The sequence below is a fragment of the Sipha flava genome, unplaced genomic scaffold (genome assembly GCF_003268045.1).
Source record: "Sipha flava isolate LNK unplaced genomic scaffold, YSA_version1 169_pilon_pilon, whole genome shotgun sequence".
NCBI classification, from domain to species: Eukaryota; Metazoa; Arthropoda; class Insecta; order Hemiptera; family Aphididae; genus Sipha; species Sipha flava.
Window position 1 is genome coordinate 806,718 of NW_020271881.1, and position 22,050 is coordinate 828,767.

The 22,050-nt window shown below is 29.3% G+C and overlaps 2 protein-coding genes across 2 annotated transcripts; one reads left to right on the forward strand and one right to left on the reverse strand.

Moving 5' to 3' along the window:
- Positions 1 to 2,704: 2,704 nt before the first annotated feature.
- Positions 2,705 to 5,806, reverse strand: LOC112679859 (uncharacterized protein PF14_0093-like). Its single transcript, XM_025549791.1, has 8 exons — positions 5,083 to 5,806; positions 4,895 to 5,024; positions 4,667 to 4,835; positions 4,441 to 4,586; positions 4,167 to 4,367; positions 3,730 to 3,843; positions 3,534 to 3,663; positions 2,705 to 2,812 (listed from the first exon to the last, which is right to left on the reverse strand). Exons 1-8 carry the CDS (start codon positions 5,804 to 5,806, stop codon positions 2,705 to 2,707), a joined length of 1,722 nt encoding a protein of 573 aa, XP_025405576.1.
- A 3,788-nt stretch (positions 5,807 to 9,594) lies between these two features.
- LOC112679860 (E3 ubiquitin-protein ligase MARCH2-like) lies at positions 9,595 to 18,543 on the forward strand. The gene is made up of 4 exons (XM_025549792.1): positions 9,595 to 9,724; positions 9,794 to 9,983; positions 11,904 to 12,075; positions 18,355 to 18,543. Exons 1-4 carry the CDS (start codon positions 9,595 to 9,597, stop codon positions 18,541 to 18,543), a joined length of 681 nt encoding a protein of 226 aa, XP_025405577.1.
- The last annotated feature ends 3,507 nt before the right edge of the window (positions 18,544 to 22,050 follow it).

The following is a 22,050-nucleotide window of genomic DNA, read 5'->3' on the forward strand; positions in this document are numbered from 1 at the left end:
AAAAAACACAATAATATTAAAATGGACTTCTAATAAAATTTATTAGATATTTAAAAAAAAATTGTTTACCTTGAACTTAACCTACTACCTTTTTTTCCCGGCTACAACTCGTTTGCGCACATTTGACTTTTTTACAACTCCTTTGCACAAAAAATGCACAACTCGATTGTGCACATATATTTTGGATACCTGTGACGAAAATCCCTAGTGTCAGAACTCGTTTGCTTATTATCGTTGATTATTATATTCCTCATGATTATAAGAGTTGGTTACTTTTATTATTTTGTTTGAGTTATTAACAATAACCTTTGCAGGACATTTTTTCTTAATGCATCTAAAATTTGAACATCCACTCATTAAAACACGGTATTCACTAAATTTATAATTATCAATATTAAAACATTGTTTTCCTCACCGAGTTTCAAAAATATTAGAAATTTTTACATCATATTAAAGTTTACGTCGTCAACACACTAGTCACCACTGTACCGTGCAAATCCATAGTCCATACCTACTGAAACTTTACGTGTCATTTATTTCCAGGTAAATGACCGATTTCGTCCTGCGCAAACGGGTCGTCGATTTTCAGGTAAAAAATGTTGAATGTGCGCAAACGAATTGCAGCGTCTTTTCCCCGAGATTCAACTTACATACTACTTTTCCCGGAACCCAACTTACCTACTGCCTTTATTTTCCCGGTACCCAACTTACCGAGAAAAGGTTATTTAGGACCCAATTTACCAACTCCTTTTACAACAGATTTTATTTAACATTAACGATAATGAAAACGCAGAAAAATCTTATTAGAGTAGAAAAATATATATTTCTTTATTGGGATTGTCTTTAAGCACTCAAATGACAAATTTATGGTAATTTAGGTATTGTTTTTTTTATTCATTATTCATACAAATCACATATGATAAATATAATTTAAAAATAAAGTATTCTTTTTAATGTTCAATAACAGTATGAAAACTAAAAATAATTACTGCAGCTGAAAGTGTTACTATAAAATTATACAGGAAATAGATGTATACAGCTGGTAGAAAACATTAAAATAAATATATAATAAAATGATAATATTATTTAATTTTATTAAAATCCAAACAAATAAAACAATAAAATGGACAGGTTAATCAAAATACCTATTGAATCTCAATAAAAGAGTCGTCTCAAAATGTTGACCAGCTATTAAATGTCTTCTCTTATTCAATAATATTTAATAATATCATAGATTATGGAATAATTATAATAATAGAGTACAATTATTATTAAGAATTATTTAGTTAATGATAATATGTACCTATTTTTCTAATATAGTTTTATGGATACTTTTCATGACAATGGTAATGTAATTCATGGGTGGCTATTTTTACTCAATAGTCTGAAGACGGTTGAGTACTTTTTCCGATACCGGTAGGACCCCTATTAATAGTTAATACCAAGATTAATATAATGGTCTCATCTAAAAATTCTTCGAAATTTTTATTTTTATATTTTTCTAAATCTCATGAACTTTTTATCGAATGCGGTATATTACAAAAACATTTTTCTGGTCTTGAAATAAAAATTAAATTAATTGAGGTAAATGAAAAAATAATACGTTAATTTCAAGTTAATTTGTAAGGAACTGAGTAAAGTTAATAAGTTAAGTTAATTTATCAGTAATAAAATAAGTTAAGTTAATAAGTTAAACCTATAACTTATAACTTTTAACTTATTAACTTGTTATTGCCCAGGCTTGATAAATACACGTAACAGTAATTATTGTCGTTTACTGTCGATATTTATCGAATCTCATAAAAATTATACACCGCACTAAAGCAACGCATGACTTACTTGTGCCCAAAAAACGAGGCTGTTGGTACGGATCTATTGAATAACTTTTCAATTTCTAAACCTAGAATTCCGCATGGTAATAAACAATAAACACCGTATGATGTTTTAGGAGAAATCAGTGCCGAATTACTCATTAGATGAAGTAAGCGACCGCCTTAGGGCCTCACTCATTTAAGGGGCCTTGTGAAAACGGAAAACAATATTTTTATTTATTTAATAATACTCGTATTTTATTTACAAATTTAGGGGACAAAAGTCATTCTGAAATATAATATTTATTAAATTGTAGGTGTTATATGCAGTAATGATAATAAAATTATTTTGAAGAAATAGAAATAATATAATAATTAATTAATTTTTCTTGCAAATAAAAAAATGTAATAAACGTAATTTTTTTTTATTAATAATAGTTGGTGATTATTAAAGCTGTTTATTTTAATTTTTGGATAGTAATGTTAAAAATGTAAGTAAAAAATAATTTTGTAGGGCCAAAAATATGAATTGCCTAAGGGCACACAAATGTTCAATGCGGCACTGGGTAAAATGCACTTGCTGCAAGTCAAATTATATATAAAATTTTTATAAATCAAAAAAAAAAAAGAATGTTCTTCCATTGGATTTAACGTATATATAAAATAATTTACAGTAAAAATTACAAGCTTCACGTTAAAAATAAGTTGTAGTATAAGTTACTAACATAAAAAGTTTTTATATTTTTACCGTATATCTATGTTATAGTTTTACCTTTTTTTATACTTCTCCAATATTTTTAATAAATGTCCAACATCGTCAACAAGTTCAAGTAGAGTTTATTGGAATGTGTAAACTTTATTTCTATAAAGTAATATTATCACATTTGAAAGTTTTATTTCAACAAGGTAAATCGGTGATTTTTTTCCACTAGAAATCCTGGTCTGTTCTTCTTGCATAGTCGACATCGTTCTCCTATTTTGTTCAATGGAAATTTCATAGGCTGCAAAAATAAACAAAATCGAACTGGGGTCATTTGTCATGTTAATTTATCTTGTAAATATTAAATATTCACAAGTTTAAATCATCGATAAGTAGTATAGAATATTATTAGACAGATATTAGAAGTTATAAGTTTAAGAATGTTGGTATATTACAAATCGTTATGTGTACAAATCGTACAATGGTTGTAAAGAAAAATTTAATAGGAATTTCAATTTAATAAATGATAAATGATTGAACTTTAAATGTATGCAAAATTCTGTCATATTATGTGATTGTATTCAACAGTTTTGCAGAAAGATGCCGAATATAATTCACAATTGAAAATAATATTTTAATAAATTTCGCAAAATTTACAAAATATAAAAAATTTGTAATATGCACAAACGGATTAATTACATACAGGGCGTATTTTAAATTTTATTCTTGTTCAATTATTCCGACATGATATAAATACTAATGTAAAAAAAAAAATATTCCTTCATAGATTATAAGAATAGGAAAAAGTTATTTTGAATTTCACGGGCCGATTTTAACATTTAGGATCTGCAAATATCTTAATATTTTTAGTTTTTTTTTTGGTTCAAGGGGATCCAGTATCTCTGTCCCGCCATTCATACGTTAATGATTACTTAATATGATAAGCTTATTATGTAAACATTAATTTTTCAAATTAATTATTGTAGTGGAATTATAATTGACTTAACTTTTTTTTAACTTACATAAGCACCGGGTATTTCATTTTTACGACGTTCGTTTTCTTCCATGGTTAATAATTTGTTCAAATCTTCGGCTAAGAGTTTCTTTCGGCACAACTTTTTTTGCAACATGTTTTTCCGTAATATGTCGTCCCTATATAAATGCAGTCATAGGAATGAAATATAAAACACTAAAATGAATTATATCACAACGCATTACTCTTCTCTGAGCTTATTCAATAAGTTTCTTTCAAAATCAATATTTCCTTCCTTTTGTTTCTGATTTACCATATTGCGTGCGGTTTGTTGCTTTAAATGGTATTCAGCTAGTTTGCTGTAATAATATAAATATGTACAAAAGTAATACAAATGTAAATAATTATATTTGTGTCAGTAATAGAATATGATTTTCATACAAGCCATTTTCGCTAAAAGTATTATTTTACTTAAAACTTTTATGTAATTGAATAATCACCTAAACCATACTTTGATTTAAATGCAAATCGTTTGTTGGTATTATATATTGTACAGTTATAAAACTATCAAGTTAAGAAGTAAATATGGTATTAAAGAACAGATAGTATTAATGCTAATAATGTACGAAAAACACGGTAAAAAATTAGTTTAACTATCAATTTTATAATTATTACGCCTTACTGTTTCTTTAATTTAGCATCGCTCTGACGTTGATCTTCATTATTGCTCATTATGGCATTAAATGCCGGTTCTCTATTAAAGTCACTAGTAATCTCATTATTGATTTTCTTTTTTTTTTTCGCGCATTCATCAAGAATGATGCAGAAATTTTTTTTTGACCTAATTTTTGCTTCTATATTTTTAATTCTCTCGTCATGTAAACTAAATATAGTTAAAAGATTAATAATAATAACATTTTGTCCGAGCACACCACAATCATATATCATCATGTTACCTTTTTAATAATTCTTTTTGTATCAACTTTTCATTTTTTAAAGACACTATCTTGTCATTTTCTTTTTTAGCATTATTATGATTTATTTGATCTAACAATGAATGTTTGAAATTCGTTATTTTTTCACTCCGATTACTCGAAGGTCTCTAATATAAGTATCAAATATTAAATTAATTTTTCCAACTATTGCATAATTGTATAGTATTGCTAGTTATATATACTTTACATTGTTAAATAGACCATTTTCACAATTTTTTTCATTGCGAACTTTGGTTTTTTCATTGATAATTTTATTCTCTAGTTCTTGTGCACTAATATAATTAAACTTGGCTATTTCTTTTTGTAAATTATTTCGTTTACTCATGTTTTCCTTTAAAAGAAAAGATATTTTTATTACTACAATGTATTACAGTAATGTATTAAATTAGTTTATTATATTTGTACCGAGTTTAACAGTCTATTAATTGGATTATCTCCCTTCATAAAATTGTCTTTGTTTTCTAGAGAAGATAAATTTGGTTTTAATAGATTTATTTGTTCCAGACGATTTTTCCTAATATTACACGAACAACACAAAGTTATATCTGAAATCAAATCAAAATTGACTTTATCTTAATCAATCAATACAATTTTGTGGCCTACCAAAGTTTTCAAATGTCTTCGATATTGAATGCTTAGAATTCGGTCGATTCGCTGAGCAAACTGAATTTTGGTTTGGCTTGTTAGAGCATACAGAAATTCTAGATGTCGTCGTATTTTGTTTATTCGACTGGACAGATAATTTCGTCCCTGGTCTAGTTTCACTGTCCAGCTGGTCGGACTTTCTTGACATAGGTCTAATTTGTTCACCGGATTGAATGGACGTTCTCGAAACTGGTCTAACCTGATCATTAGATTGAACGGACGTTCTCGATCCGGGTCTAGAAGACATCCTAGACGTGGGTTTATTATGCGATCGATTGGATGAATTGGACTGAGGTCTGTCCGAATTGTCATTAACATCGGGAAGTACGCCTTCATACTCTGACTCGGGCCTGTATTGTGACAACGAAGACGCTGGTCGAGATTTGATGGAGTTTCTCGATATTGGTCTTATCTGACCGTTTGAATTTATTGATGATCTCGATTCGGGTCTATTCTGCTCGTAAGATCGAATAGACATTCTCGATCCCGGTCTAGTCTGATCATTGGGTTTATCGGACATTCTTGATCCAGGTCTAACAGACATCCTAGATATGGGTCTGTTCTGAGATAAACTGGATTGGGGTCTGTTTATATTTTCTTCGTCCCAGGGCAGCACGCTTTCGTAACCGGTCCCTGGTTTGTATTGTGATAACGAAGACGCTGGTCGAGAAATAACCGACATTGCTGAACATGGTCGTTGCTACGAACATTATTAATTTAATTTTTCAAAATTTCCGTTAGCAATAAATTGCACACTTAGCGCTTTTTCCCATTTTAAAAAAATATTTAAAACCTAAATAATTTGCATTACGAAATGGTTTTTGGAGTGGCCTGGTTAAGTTATAGTTCAGATCAAATTAGACAAATTAGAGGTCCAGAAAGCAATCCCAACAACTTAAAAGATAACTAAAAATAAAATAAAAACTTAAATAAATAACTTAAACTTAAAAAATACCGATGAAAATGAACTTAGCACACTATGATGGTAACGAGAATAATCTATGAAAGAGGAAGTTTATATCTAACTGTAAACAAATCAAATTCAATGATAATAATGCCCGAAATGATGTTACGCAATAAATAGTGCAGTCCGTTGAAACACGAAATTCGAGCGATGCAATGAACGTTCTCTAGTCGTTACCGGTAGAAATTATGTATAGGTATTACATTCTGAAAACAAAACGAATAATTCAACCATAATATACAGTTATGTACTTGATTTTTAAATTGGTCAGCATTCCAATTGGGATTATAATTTGCAGATTGAAGCTTTTTTTTCTCTTCCTCTGTACGATGTTTCAAGTATTGATTTTGTCTTTCTAAAAACTCCTGGTAAAATTTCATTACTACAGTTTTATTTTTTACTTGTAATTTTCCAATTTTCGGAAAGGGAAGTTCACAATCTTTTTTCTTCAAACAATAATTTTCTAAACGCAGTTACAACTTCATTGAAACAGTGGGTGGCCATATTTATATTTAGTTGATAATCATGGGCCACTGATATTAAATTCAAATATCGTTCTTGTATCTATTATGAGTTTACAATTATAAAAAAAAAAAAAAAAAAAAATTGGATGATAAAAATTTGATTTAAATGTCTATAAAAATTATTGTTATTCATATTTAATTATTATTATACACTCACATTTCCTGAATTAAAGTCTCTTCTTCTTTGAAGGTTATAGTCTTTTGCTAGTTTTTCATCAATGACGAATATCGGCTTTCTCATATTTATGTCCCAATGTACAATAGAAAAATATCCAATCCCTTTTAATAATATTCCCTAATACAATCAATTAATACAATTCTAATTCACTATAATATTAGTCACAAGTCTAAAGTCACAGTAACTATTTCAAATTTAGTTTTTTAATAAAATAAATTATACGAAATTAATTTACGGTTCCTTTTCCTCGAAAATTATTTTTAAATTATAAATAAAATCAAATCGTAAATAAATATTTGTCGACCATATAATCCGAAAAAATGTATTTAATAGGATTAGAAACGATAATTTGATGCTAAATTAATTACGTGCATCACAGAATAATTTAGGCTTATTATATATTTATAACGTAAACATTGATCTTACGATGTAATAATGATTTTGAAAATACCATGAGGTCTATTTGAGATCGGGTACTTCATTGAAGTAATTTTAGTTGAAAAATAATAACTAAATGTGATGACAGAAACTTTATATAAATAGCAGACTTAATGACAAAATATAATTTGTTTTCATATCATAAGATTGCTCCACACGCTACACGTAGAACACGCATTAAATTACCATGTTTAATATGTAAAAGCAGAGATGGTAAGGACAATAAAAAATATACATTTGTAACCGGGGAAAAAAATAATAGTAACATGCAAGTGTTGCGATGAAAACATTTACTTTATTTTGGTTTAAATTATTTTCAATCCATTTGGAAATGCAATCCCATGTTTTAATGACATCTGCAAACATAAAAATAGCACTGATTTACAGAATTTCGAGATGCAGTAGTGTCCAATTGTATTTAATTTAGTGAAGCAAATTATACAAATGAGTTACCACCCGGAGACGGCGCAAGGGGTAGGCAGTAGGGGCAGTTTCCCGGGACCCCGCGCCTTAAATTATAATTAAGGCCCCGCGGTTCTGATTTAACTGAACTTAAAATATTTTATTAATATAAATTATAAGACTCAACATTTATTTTGCCCAGGGCCTCGCAAACTCTAGCGCCGTCACTGTTACCACCACCAACCATTAGGTTAAAGCAGATTAATGAATGATTTTATAATAAATGCAACCATCACTCAAAGTTAAATACAGGAGTGAACATCCTCATAAAAGTACATTTTTGGCGCCACTGTCAAGATGAAATTATTAATGTTCTAATGTAGGTAGTATTGTTATCGTCGAAAATATTATTTTGCACTAGTACCTTTGGTCGAATATTCTTTGCCTATCTTAGTTTTAAAATTTTGTAATGTTTTGTTTACAACCGCGTCACTTCTGCGTACTTCATTTTGGTGTTGTCGAGCCATATTTTATTTAAAAAAAAATTATTATTGATTCAAAATTGATGGTACAATACTTTCGATTGTAAAATTTAACTATACAAATTTACGATGATGACTATTGAGTACTACTAACTGATTGGTAAAGAAAGGTTAAAATTAATGCGATTTCAAACAGTTATTATTTCTATGGAAATATCTAGTTTTCTATTTTAAATCCGATGCATAAATTATTTTTAATTCATTTTTCTATCAATTTTTCAATCGATATTATTGTTTTGAAAAAAAATCAATATACATGATTTAACTGAAACTATAATTAGTAATATTTTAATCTTTTTTTTTTTTACGTCGCGGCGTTATCCTATTTGTTATGCCATAGATTTTATCAGTATACCTACTAAAAGACGACGACAGTACAAAAGCAGAATAATATGTTATGGTAGGACGTGTTATACTCGTATTTTTTGTGAATTTTAATAGAAATAAAACCATCATTGTATAATGTTTATAAATTATTTTATACACTACAAATTCTACATGATTAACAATCACGGAAGGAAATCAGTCAATACATACATCATAAACAGCCGCCTAACCAACCATCGGACAAAAAATTACAATAAAATTTAATACATCGCAGACCACGATAAAAACCTTAAAATATGTAAGCGTATAGTAGAAAATAATAGTTTAACAACTATGTTTTTAAAATTACATAGTGTATTTATAAAATATAAATTACACTTTTATGTTATCATAATCGTACCTCCAACTTACCGATAAAAATATTAATTTACTTATAACGTGGCAAAATATTCTTAAAAATAATTTACTTATAAGAACACAAAATATAAATATTATTACATAAACACACATAATAATTATTATAAGCCATGTCCAGATAAATAAACAATAGCAAAATAGTCGGTATTAACATGCATATTATGCATTGTAACCAGGCGCGTACACAAGGCGGGGTTTTAAGGGTTCAAACCCCTCCCGAATTTCAGGAAAATGATATTAAATATGTTTTTATATAGTAAAATTGGTATATAGATTATATTATTATGAAAATGTACATAAACGACATAAACATTTATTGTACGTTTTCTATTAGATAAATAACTGATAAATGATAACAATATTATCTTCAGTAAAAACTTTTCAATATCAAGATAAATCAAAATGTTGTTAAACATTAAATTATAGCGGTAATAATACATAATTGTTTAAGAAATGCTTCATTTAAATTTTTAGGAAAATCTGGGGCTTGTTAATCTTTCTATGCCAACAACTAATAAAAATCATCTGCTTGAAATTAAAATAAACAAATAAACAATTTTAAAAATACAAATTCTTAATTGAATACAGAAATTTATAAAATTACTAAAACACACTTTAACACAGGTATTATAATTTCTATTTAATTAAATAATATTTATTAATGTACCAAGCGAAAAAATGTTAATTAGAAGTTCGAAACACATCAAGTTATTAAATACACAAAAAAAAAAATTTTGGAATTTGATGGAAACACAAGAAAGCAAGTCTAAATCTACGTGTAATTGCGAAGAACCCCAGCAGACTCCACGTAAATTTGCACATTAAATTGTTAATCATTATTTTAACTGATCTGATGTTTATTCCTTACAACTATTAGTCATCACTGATATCTGTAGAATATGTTTAGAATCCGGTTCAAATGAACTAAATAAATTCATTACGCATTGCCATTGCCGAGGAAGTATTGGAAAAGTGCATAAAGAGTGCTTAGAAAAATGGCTTGTACGTTCTGACACAAACGGTTGTGAAATTTGTAATTTTCAATACAAAACCAAACGGAATAACAAGTAATAATATTATTTATTGATTATTTTCACGCGCGTGAAATCGAAAAGAAATCTTCGACGAATATGTTCCGACGAACTGTTAAATATTTTTTTTGCACCGAGGTAAATTAATTAATTTTCTCAACAAAACGTTACGTAGTGTCGTGTACGCGAACGTGCAAAGATACAAAATTATCATTTGTTAAGATGTACAAGCAGTGGCACCCACGGCGTAAGGTACCAAATTTTTGGTTTCTCATGAGTATCGGGACCTACATACATTTTGGAGCCCCACCCTGGTCTCTGGAGTAAATACTATAAATACATAACTATTTATCTGGATCTTTAGATCGTTGAATAAAGCGTAAATAGTTGGTAGTGCCAAATATGCAAATAAATATAGATATATAATAATTAATACAGACAACTATAATAATGTTGATTGTGTTGGTGTCAGGGCTCAGGAAGCCACCCCAATATTTATATGATATTATGTTAATATGTTATGTAACTACTATATAGAAATAAATTATGATGAAGTAATAGATACATTTTTTAAAGCAAGTCACCACATATTTAATTTCTTAAATTAAATCACTGATCAAAATTATTATGTATGTTGTAATATTAACTTTGAAATTTTCAATAATTAATAAGCTATTGTATTTGAAAAACTTTCCTGAACAATACCAACCGGTGAAGATTTTTTTTTTTTTGTAAAATTTTAAGTTCGAACCTCTATTAAAAAAAGTTGTACAGGAATTATTGTATAAAAAAAATATTTCAGTCAAACAAATATGGTCATATGGATGTAAACCAAAATAAATTATATTTATGCCTTATAATTATAATTGCACTGATTCATGGAAAACCTGTGGGTGCCACTGCGTACAAGATACGTGAGAACACTTATCACATAACTTCCAGGTCTTGCAGACAGGTCCGGCGCTAGAAGTATTGGCACCTTGGGTGAAACCATGTTTTGGCGCCCTTGAACCCCCTCTCTCCAACTAACTTAATTTGAGTAGTAATAAAATAAAACTTTTTAGTGAATTTAAATAAAATTAGTACATATTTACTATAATAACTTAGTATTATATCAACGCATTTTTTGGACAGGTTTTTGTTTTTTCGTTGCAAGAATATAATAGTTCTAATTTTGAGCTTGGCGTTTTTTTACTTTTTGAAAGTTTTTTCCGGGAACATATTATTTCCGCCACTGCCTGCAATATAGGAATACTGTGTTTCACTAACAACTCATTTATTAAGACAACCAAAGAACGGAGTTCATTGTAAATAACTAATAAGGAACCAAAATATTATATAGAAATTAACAAAAAAAATATGAACATTGATTTCTTGTTAACTGTAACTTGTTAGTTTAAACATTTGACATTACACAGCAGATCGTACGTAGCGAGAGCTCGTCAAAAACAATAAATTGTGCGTGTGTGTCAGGCAACTGTTTCTTTTTGATTCACGCCACACACCGCGGTATTTTCGCCGTAAGGTCCGAACGGTTTTACCGCCGCGTTACTTACGTAATCATCTAGTTATATGAATTTATTTGTGAACGGGTAAATATTTTATAAAAATAAATATTATGATTGTCTATTTATTTACACAGACAAATGCGGTGGTATATTTCCATGCATTATTTTTACATCAAAAGCAGCGCTGAAGTAGAAAGCACAACTGTTATATTCTTACTTCCTGTAGATCGTTAATGCGTGTTAAAAGATGAATTAGATGAAAACAATTTTAGGCAATCGCCCGGGTCGCCCATAGCTTTCGCCGGTCTTGCTCGTGCAGGTGCACAAGGATGTTTAAATAAATGCAGCGAAAGTGTGACGGTTTTAAATGATTTGCTTAAAACTGTTTACGAGGAATCAGCGGAAACGAATGCTCGACGGCGCCTACATTATCCGTTTGACACGCTAGGTACTCATTGCTGGGCTCGGTTAAAGAATGGTACTGCAACCGCGAGAACCAACACGAAATCGGGGAAATGGTGAACGACGGATGGCTGCTACTCAAAACTGCGCCGTTCATACTGCTCCTGTCGTTCGCCGGGATGTACATAGCCAATCATATTTTTATTGCAAAAATACAGGTTAGTAGACACGAACGCACTACGAGCGTATCTAAGCCCCGCCTCGTGCGCGCGCACAACGCGTTTATCGCGAAACGAATAACGATTTCGCGGATTTTTCGGTTGTGCCGTGCAAGGCGTTTCCGTACTGACGCAACACACGTCTCTTCTGATCCGTGAAATTCAATTGATTCGTGTTTATTATCCTCCTGCGTGGGCGTCACTAAAGCCCGAATTTCGGGGTGGCAAAGTTTATTTTTAGAAAGTTAAGAAATACATTTTTAAAGGTTTAACATGATAACTGGCATACTGGTTAACTCACAGATATGTACAATAACTAGATTATGGTAACTGATTATGTCTGACGTATTATGATTAAGAAGCCGAAAGCCATGTGCATGGTAGTCAACGTTTTTGTTTGTTATCACTTTATCAGTTTGAATTTGTTATCATATTAAATAGTAAATAATATGTTTTTTAAGTTTCAAATACTAATTGTTTTTACCTGGTTATACTTGTTTCATTTCTTTGGTATGGTTCCAGTGGCGAACCCAGGATTTTAGTACTGTGGGTTTGCCTCACTTACGAGAGGCCACTGTGTAGAAGATTCAATCAACTGTACATTTATTAGGAGCTTCCAAACATATATACATTTATATATTATTATATTACATAGTTATACACATTAGTCATATGTAATTAAAAATTATATTGTATATTTTATAATTTTATAATAAATATATTAAATTACTATAACACTTTAATTTAAATTATATTTTATAATGATAAGAAATAATAACAATAATTAATGTAAATATTGACTACCACACATATTGCGGTTGACTTCCAAATGTTGTGCTAGTTATTGTATATATCTGTGGGTTAACTCTACTTCATAAATCTTGGTATGACGTATAGTTTGTACAATGTCTTATTGTTCGTATTGGATTTATCACAAAATATAATTATTTTAGACATAGGCGTGCGCACGGGTACAGCAGAAGGTTTATGTGCTGCATCAGCCACATTTTTTGGACCAATTGATTGGTCTGTGGGCCGGTCTGGCCAATTCATTATTTAATAATTTAATATAAATTATAAGTAAATAAAATTGATGTGAATCAATAAATAATTATTTTTACAGTAGAGTGTAGATAAAGCTATCAGTTTTATGTTATTGTGATAGTTGTAGTGGTTAGAAGTGTTATTACTGTTAGCAAGTTAGCTCTAACCTAGCCGGCGCGTTGGCCGCTTCCGCTGGAAAACCCTACGTACGTTCTAAAAATAATTCAGTAATCGATTGAATAATCTCAATAATTAAAATATTAAATTTCTATTTGATAAGTGATAATAATGTTTAACATTAATTTAATCTCAGACTGAGTTATTAACTATATAGCCATCATGGCGTGATAGTATTCGAATTATGAATTATATTGTTTTTGTTCAGAGTTTCAGACAACCGTGACTGTGTTCTTCGTGAAGCCGCGTATTCGTGGGTGTCAACGTAGTGACTAATTATTCTATGATTTTATGTTATACAACTATTAAAATCTGATAGTAATTGTAATTTGGCATTTTCAAAAGCAGTGAATAAATGTAAGGAAATATATTTACATTCGTCATTTGTTAAAAAAAAATTATTACACTATTATAGCCACTTTGGTAACAATAACACAGCCTATGTAAAAATTGATCAATAATTTTAACTGTCTCAATATTAATTTGGCCGATTGTTAAAAATGGGCTGTTTAATTTTACATACTGCATCTGCAATTAAAGTCTGCGCACGCCTATGATTTTGGATACAATCACAATAATAGATTGTTTATCCTCGTACACACTTGAATAATTAACTTCGAATATATTTTTAAAATCTATAACTTATTTGGAGTAGCAAAAAGATACCCTTGCAATTCCCACAACAATGTCTGAGGTAGCAAAAACACCCCTCGATACCCCTTAGTGACGCCTATGTTCTTCTGCGATGCGATTAATTCGAAAACAATCCGTAAAACATTTAAAAACAATACAGTTGTTACGTTACGCGCGGAAAAATATCCCAAACGTTGTGCGATCGATGCGCACGTGACGGACAATAATCACTGCTTGAGAAATATAACGACGATAATAATAGCAATACTATACAACGTGGAGCGGAAAGACAGGTTGGCGAAAATCGTATAATTGAGCAATCTGCAAAGGTTCACCGACATCATTTTTGAGTGCGATTGACTGTTATACGGTATTTGCCGACTTTTGGGGCCGGCATTTCAATGGTCACTCGAGTAAGAATTAAGTTAGTTGATATACGCACGTCACTAGGAACAGTGGCGGATTAACCTTCTCGGCGCCCTTAGGCACGCTTAATGATTACCGCCCTTTTTTCTAAGTACTGTAACAACCAGTGGCGTAAATTAGATCCAATTTCTGGTGGTGCAGGGACATATTATCAACTTATAATTTCCATCACACCAATTTTCCAATTTCCTAAGTAAAATCCTTTCCAATAAACTAAATATTTTCCCATATATTTCTTTAAATAATAAATAAATTTTGAATTATTTTAGCAGTAAAACCTAATAATATTAATAAAAAAACAATCAATTTTTTTTTTTTAGTACGCTGATTTCCTTGGCTCTTGAAAATAATATTATAGATACCTATACAAATTTCAATAATTTTCTGGTTGTGCGAAAACATATCTTTGCACCACTACATTTAAGATTGGTAACAACCCAAAAATCGGTAATCGGGTATAGCCGTCCTGGGAGTGAGAAATGGTTCAAAGGTATTATGGTTGAATAATTATTACTCCACATTTTAATTCAAATTTTGTATACATATAATAAACCAAAGTTAGATTTTTAATAATCTACGAATTCGTAGGTATCTATCTAATACCTATAAATTGAGCTTAAAACGATACTTTTATTTCCCTTAATTATTTACTTCTAAGGCATACCCCCTTGGAAATTTACGATACCCCCCCCCCGGATAGGTCTGAAATAAACACAGGATGCAGAGGCGTATATAGACTTACTTTTAGGGGGGAGGGTGAATCAAATTTTTTCTTTAATTCAGGCTCAAAATGTACAAGTAAAATGTTCGACAATATTTAAATCAGGTGAATCCTTAATATTTGTGACTTTTTGTTTTTAATCTAATGCCGGATCCACTTAAAATCGACTTTTTTATAGTTTTTTTTTAACACCTGTGTTTAGAATGTTACGCTTGTGTTTCATTTGATTTTTTACCAAATATGGATCCGAAAAAAAGCCTAATTCAGTATTCATAGCCACGCGTAATTTGATTTCGTTATAAAATGATCCACATTAAAAAAATTTGAAATGTGTATCTCACATATAATCATTTCCTTGAATACGGATTCAGGAATGTGATCGCCCTTTCGCCCCCCCCCCTAAAATACGCCCATGAATTGATGACTACTAGATTTTATATACATGTTATGCGTTATTTTCATGACGTGTATATTTTTCATTTTATTATTCTAATAATTTCAAAACTGGACAATATCTTTTTTTGTCCTGGAGGGGGGGGAATTATCCCGAACCCCTCCCTCATTTATACGCCACTACCTACGTAAAAATATGCAGTAAAATATATTATATACATTATTATTTTTATAACACATATTTTATTTTAATAAGTAAAAGTACTTATAGGCACCTAATAAGTATAATATAATATAGGTTGATTACAATAAAATCATAATATATACTTATGAATAATTTAATAGATCTCCAAGAAATAAAGTTGTACTTGTGATTGTTCGAACTACGCTGCAGAGAAACAACCACTGTCTTTAGTAGGTATACAAAATTACAAAAGGCAAGGGTGACCAATGTGTTCAGATGTTCACAGCAAAATAAATTGAAAAATAATAATATTATGATGGGTACTTATGTGTTTAAACACAATCAATTTGTAGTCATAATAATAAACCCAAATAATATCATTACGATTACGACCGTCACTGTGTCAATTATTAAATACGTATATTGTATAATATGGGTTGAAAATAATTATCTTTTCGTTGAATATTAAAACATTTTCGCCGATAAATTGATTTATATTTACCGCGAACTCGCCAACAATATTACTGTCAATAATGTTTAATATTCTCAGTCGTATTATTAGTGAGAAAAACTCGACGATTTTGGCTTATTCTTATTTAATGGCTGCGTATTTCTCATGCGTTACGCATAATGCATAATAATGCAAGTTATAACTAAAAAAAAGTAGCCAATCATTTCTCATCGGGCGGTTTGTCATTACGTGTTTTCGAACTACCGCGATCGTTCACCCAAATCGACGTTTCAAGAATAGGCTCCCTCCAGGGGTTTAAATTATTAAATTATGAATTTTCTGATACCAAAATTAATGAGTTTTTGAATGTCATTAATTTTTTTTTTCATTTTTGTTCGAGAGAAAAAAAATAATACATAAAAAATTTGCCACCCCCTACAAATTGCCGCCCTAGGCTCGAGCCTCACGAGCCTAATGGTTAATCCGCCACTGACTAAGAATGGACCTGAAACATCGGTATTTCGACGGATTTATATGCGACGCTCAGCTATAAGCAATAAATAAGTTCCATCGTATATTCCGTAAGAATCTGGTTTTTACCCGGTATTCAAACAAGCACTTATTAATTTTATAATCATTGAAACATTTATCTATTAAACTGTACTGCTTTTTAGTTATAATAATACCCGTTAATTACTAGTTTAAAATAAAAGATATACCCACTAAATATTGAAAAAAAAAATTGTTTTGCAATAGATCATTTAATATTAAATGTGTTTTAAACAAGAATTTTATCAATTTTATTTCTCTTACCGATTAAGGAGTAAATTAATTTTAAATGTACTTAGTACAACTAAAATACCAATATTGAAATATATTTTTATTAAACAAAAACAATTTAAAACATATGAATGAACATAATACTTACGTGGTTACAATGTAGGCAAGGCTGGGCAAGTAAATAATAATTGAGTTCATGTTCAATTAAGTTAAATATTAGGTTAAAAAATATCGTTAACTTAACTTAACTTCAATTAATAAGTTAAGTTAATTACAAAAAAAAATTATTTACATTAAGGACTGATTTAAGTGATATATATATAATAACAATTTACAACAGATCTCAATTAACATTAATGATAATGAAAATGCATAAAAAACTTATTTTAGAATATTTTCTATTTAACCCTAATTAGAGTAGAAAAATATACATTTCTTCATTGGGATTGTTTGTAAACACTCAAATGTCAGATTTGTGGTAATTTATGTATGGTTTTTTTTTTTTTATTAATTTTTCTTATAAATATAATTGAAAAAAAATATTCTTTTTAATGTTCAATAACTGTATGAAAACTAATAATAATTACTGCAGCTGTAAAAATTGTAAAGCTGCCAAAATTTTTATTTTTATATTTTTCTAAATTCCATGAACTTTTTATGGAACGCAGTATTTTACAAAAATATTTTTCTGATCTTGAAAATCAAAATTAATTTATTTGGGATAAATGAAAAAATATTGCACTCATTTCAAGTTAATCCATAAAAAAATGAGTTAAGTTAATAAATTAAATTAACATAACTTTTAACTTATTAACTCGTTAATGCCCAGGCTTGAATATAGGTACCATATAACTTTTTCAATGTATTAAGCCTCTTTATAAATTAGAATTATTTTTTCATCATCACTCGAAGAAACTATTTTATATTCATAATTTGATTGAATAAAAAAATGTAATTGAGATAAATTATTCGATCAAAAATTCACTTGAAACATTTCAACCTACATCTGAAAATAAAAGAAATAATAGTCAATAAATTTGAAATATAATAAAAATATAATAATAATAATAATAATAATAATAATAATTTATGGAACATACCGATTTAAGTATGGCTATGGTGTTCCTTAAAACCAACTGAGCTTAAGTAACGTTAGGATTAATACTTATTTATCATTAAATACATATATTTATGACTCAGCTTCATCTAGCCTTTAGCTTAAGTCAAAGTAGACACTGAAATACCGGCACTAAGTCTTTCTGCTTAATATTGTATATCTATAATTTGGTATTTTTAATTTATAACTATAACTTAAAATAGAATACTACACATTTTTATTTAATTTTCTTGATCAAGTGATTCTTAATTTTCCAAGTAATATGCATACTCGTATAGTTTAATATTTGAATTTACAAAATAATATAAAAATATTAATAATTCAATATTGTAAAAATAAACATATATTTTTAGATTTTTAATGACCTAATCGATCGAATAATATCACTGGGCGTTTGCACGACAATAATATTTGTGGATCTTTTAATATCCCTAGTTATTTCATACAGAATACACTATCATATTCAGAACTGGTTGGATTTCTATCATAACAATCAAGAAGTTATCATAATAGATCCAAATCTCCCGGAAGATACTTTGTAAACTCACAAAAGTTAAGTATGTGTTCATTATGTACACAAGTGTTAAATTATTTTTATTACATTTTTGAAATCCAAATAATTTTAATTATATGAGTTTTTAACATAAAATACAACAGATATTTTAATAATAAAATGCTTTAAAAATCAATTTAATAAATAAAGATTCTATGGATCTAAAATAATATCAGTGATAATAATTAGCTATTTAATGTAAGTTACGGTTGTTTCAATTGCGTGGTTTATACAAATGGAAACAAAGCCAGGACAGAGTCGAACATTTAAGTTATTTTAGTTGTTTCCTGGTATAATAAAGTACAAACATTAATATTGATAAAAAAAATTTATTCAGTTCAATACGGAAGATTTCATCATTGGCATTATGAAACAATAATATCATGCCAACGATCGAATGCCCATCGGTTTGGTTTATTGCAATACTTCTAATAAAAAAAAAAAATTGTACGTGACGAGCTGAAGCTTTATAATATTTCGCTTGAAATACTAACTAACGCCAAATAATACTGAATCAATGCGCATACAAAACACACAGACTAAATTCTGTATTCCGATACCTACACCACTGAAATACACACGCAAATTTATTTATAATAAAAATGCCGTTATCATATTTATAAAGAATTAAAACGCATTTAATCTTTAGTTAGGTAGTTATTAAAGACCTGCAAGGGCCGGGCCGGCCCAACCCGATCCTCAAAAAGCCCGGCCCGTACTGAGACTGGGCCGGGCCGGGCTGAGCTTTTTTGGTAGAACTTTTCGGGCTGAGCGTGGCTGGACTCTCAAAATAATAAAACCAAGGATAAATCGAGCTTTTTTTTGTAAAACTTTTCGGGCCGGATCGGGCTTAAGGATTTTTACATCTGGCCACGCTTGGACATTTTATGGATTTTTTTTGTATGACAAATAATTGTTATTTAAAATAAAAATGATAAATTCACATTACGACGTAGGAATAATCACGAATATTATGTAATTCGAGGAACGTGGGTACTGAGTTGTAGGTATAATAAGTTATTTATATATAATTCATAAATATGTCATTAATAAGTAACAACACTACCAAAATATATGGCATACTATTAGCGGGGTAGAGGTACTTGAGGTACTTGTCTATTAGCGAGATTATTATTTCTAATATCATAGTACCAAGTACCAATATTAAATAGAAACGGTAATTTGAAGTTTGACTATTATAGAAAACCATCGGGTAGCGGACATCCGCTAACATTATATCATGTGTGGATACTAATGTAGTAAAACCGCAACGGAAACCAATATCAATACTTATTCGTATTGATACGCAATTCCCACGGAAGAGGGCCTATTTTGATATCACAGAAGCAAGTTTCCTTGTTCACATCCGTCAGAATCCCTATCGATTTTACTCATATCCTAAATGGCTGCCTATAAATACGGTATCCATTTACCCATGTATTCAGAATAGTAGAATGATTTAAACTAGTGTTCATTTATTCACTCCGCTTATTGCACCGACGCTCATCGACCAGTGAAGTCCGCGCGCCTCACATCGCTGCCAGCTCTGAGAGTCAACCTTTATTATTCTCGGGCAGAACTTAAATACTCTGTCCTCACGCTTCCAATTACGATTACTATTTAATTTGTATTAATCACATATTTTGTATATTTTATTTTTATTTATTATTATACATATCTATATAACATTAAACGATAGTGTGTTGTCATTTCAACACCTTCCAACATCTCTACATCACAGACGTGAACCGTTCAAATATTTATTCGTCAACGATGCATTGTGTCGTCCTCTCGCAGGCCGGCTCGCTACACTATGGAGATTGTTAACACTAATATAGGATACTATACTATAGCGGCTATAGTTAGCTATAGTATAGCCGGTTTCAGCTGCCTAGTTTTAATGTTCCACGTTAGTGTACCAGTGAACATATTTTGTGTACCTACATTTGTTTGTTTGAATCAATATTGTAAGGTAAATTTTTTAATGGTACCTACTTATTTAATATTTATTTGTATTTTTTTTTCACTTTAATAATTTATCAAGTATTTATTATTAAAAAGTAATAACATTAAAGAAAAAACTGTTGAGGAACCTATTGCTTTCTAAAATATACAATATACATGCAGATTTATTTCACCTTTCTAAAAATACAATAATAATCAATTTATTATATTAATTATTTGTTAAAATAATTACCTAGGTAGTAGGTATCACAACGATTTGTTTTTAAAATTATAACGAATGGGTAATTAAATTATATTTATGAATAATAAACAGTGACTGATTTTAAATATTATTTTTTATTTGATTACCTATATTATAGTTTTTAGAAATATTATATTAAATATATTATATATTACTCATTTTAAAGTATAGGTACCTACTTGACACTCGTATACTTAATATCTTATTAACATTTTATTGCGCAGCACCCAGTGTCCACATAAGTTTTTAAATCCAAACATTGAATTTAACTCTTACCTAGTACTTACTACCTATTACTTAGTCTAATATTTATGGTTTATAAAAAATATAGGTTTTAATAAGTATTAAAAATTGTTTCCATTCAGGAAAAAAGTCGACATATTATTTACCGACTTCCTATTTTAATTTTTAAACATTTTTAATCATCTTTAGATATACTTTGTAAAGTTACTGGTTATTTTTCAAATTGAGTGTCTGGTTTTCAATAAGAAATTTTAAGTACTTTCTGTTTGATTTAGTTTGTTTATACCAAACTCCAGTGGCATCATTTGATAATATTTAGGGAGGGGATAGATCAAAATTTTTGTACATGAACAATTATTACTCGCAAACATTTTTATTATATAGTTATTAGTTAAATATGATATTTTAGGGCTAAAAATATATTTCAGACAGAACAAAATTTTATTAATAGCTTGGAATTATTTTCGGACTGGGCTTGAGCTTTTTTTACAAAATATTTTGGACTGGATCGGACCGGGCTTTTTAAGAATTTATGATGATGTTCGGGCCGGGCCTGGGCTTTTTTTATCAAAAAATATTTTGACCGGGTTTATAAAAAATATATTTGGACCAGAACGGTCTTTTTAAGAGCTTTTGATGATTTTCCGGCCAGGCTTGGGCTTTTTTTCACAAACATTTTTTGGACCAGTCCGTACGAGCTTTAGAAAAAAAAATGTTAGACTGTGCTGGACCGTAAATGTATGGCCCTTGCAGATCTTTAGTAGTTATATTAAATTTCTCCGAAATTCTTAACCTTAGAACGTTTAAAATTTCATTTGATAAAAACGATTATTCATTAATCAACTGTGGTTCCGATAAACGGCTGGGTTTCTCTACGGATATTTTATGAAACATGTATAATAAATAAATAATAAACATGTTAATATTTTTTTACTGATTGTCTGTGATAACAGGAATGATTTTATTTTGATCGCAACTAAATTTAACAGCACTTATAGAAAATGACAATGAATACATAGATAATGAGATTATTGATAGAGATTAAAT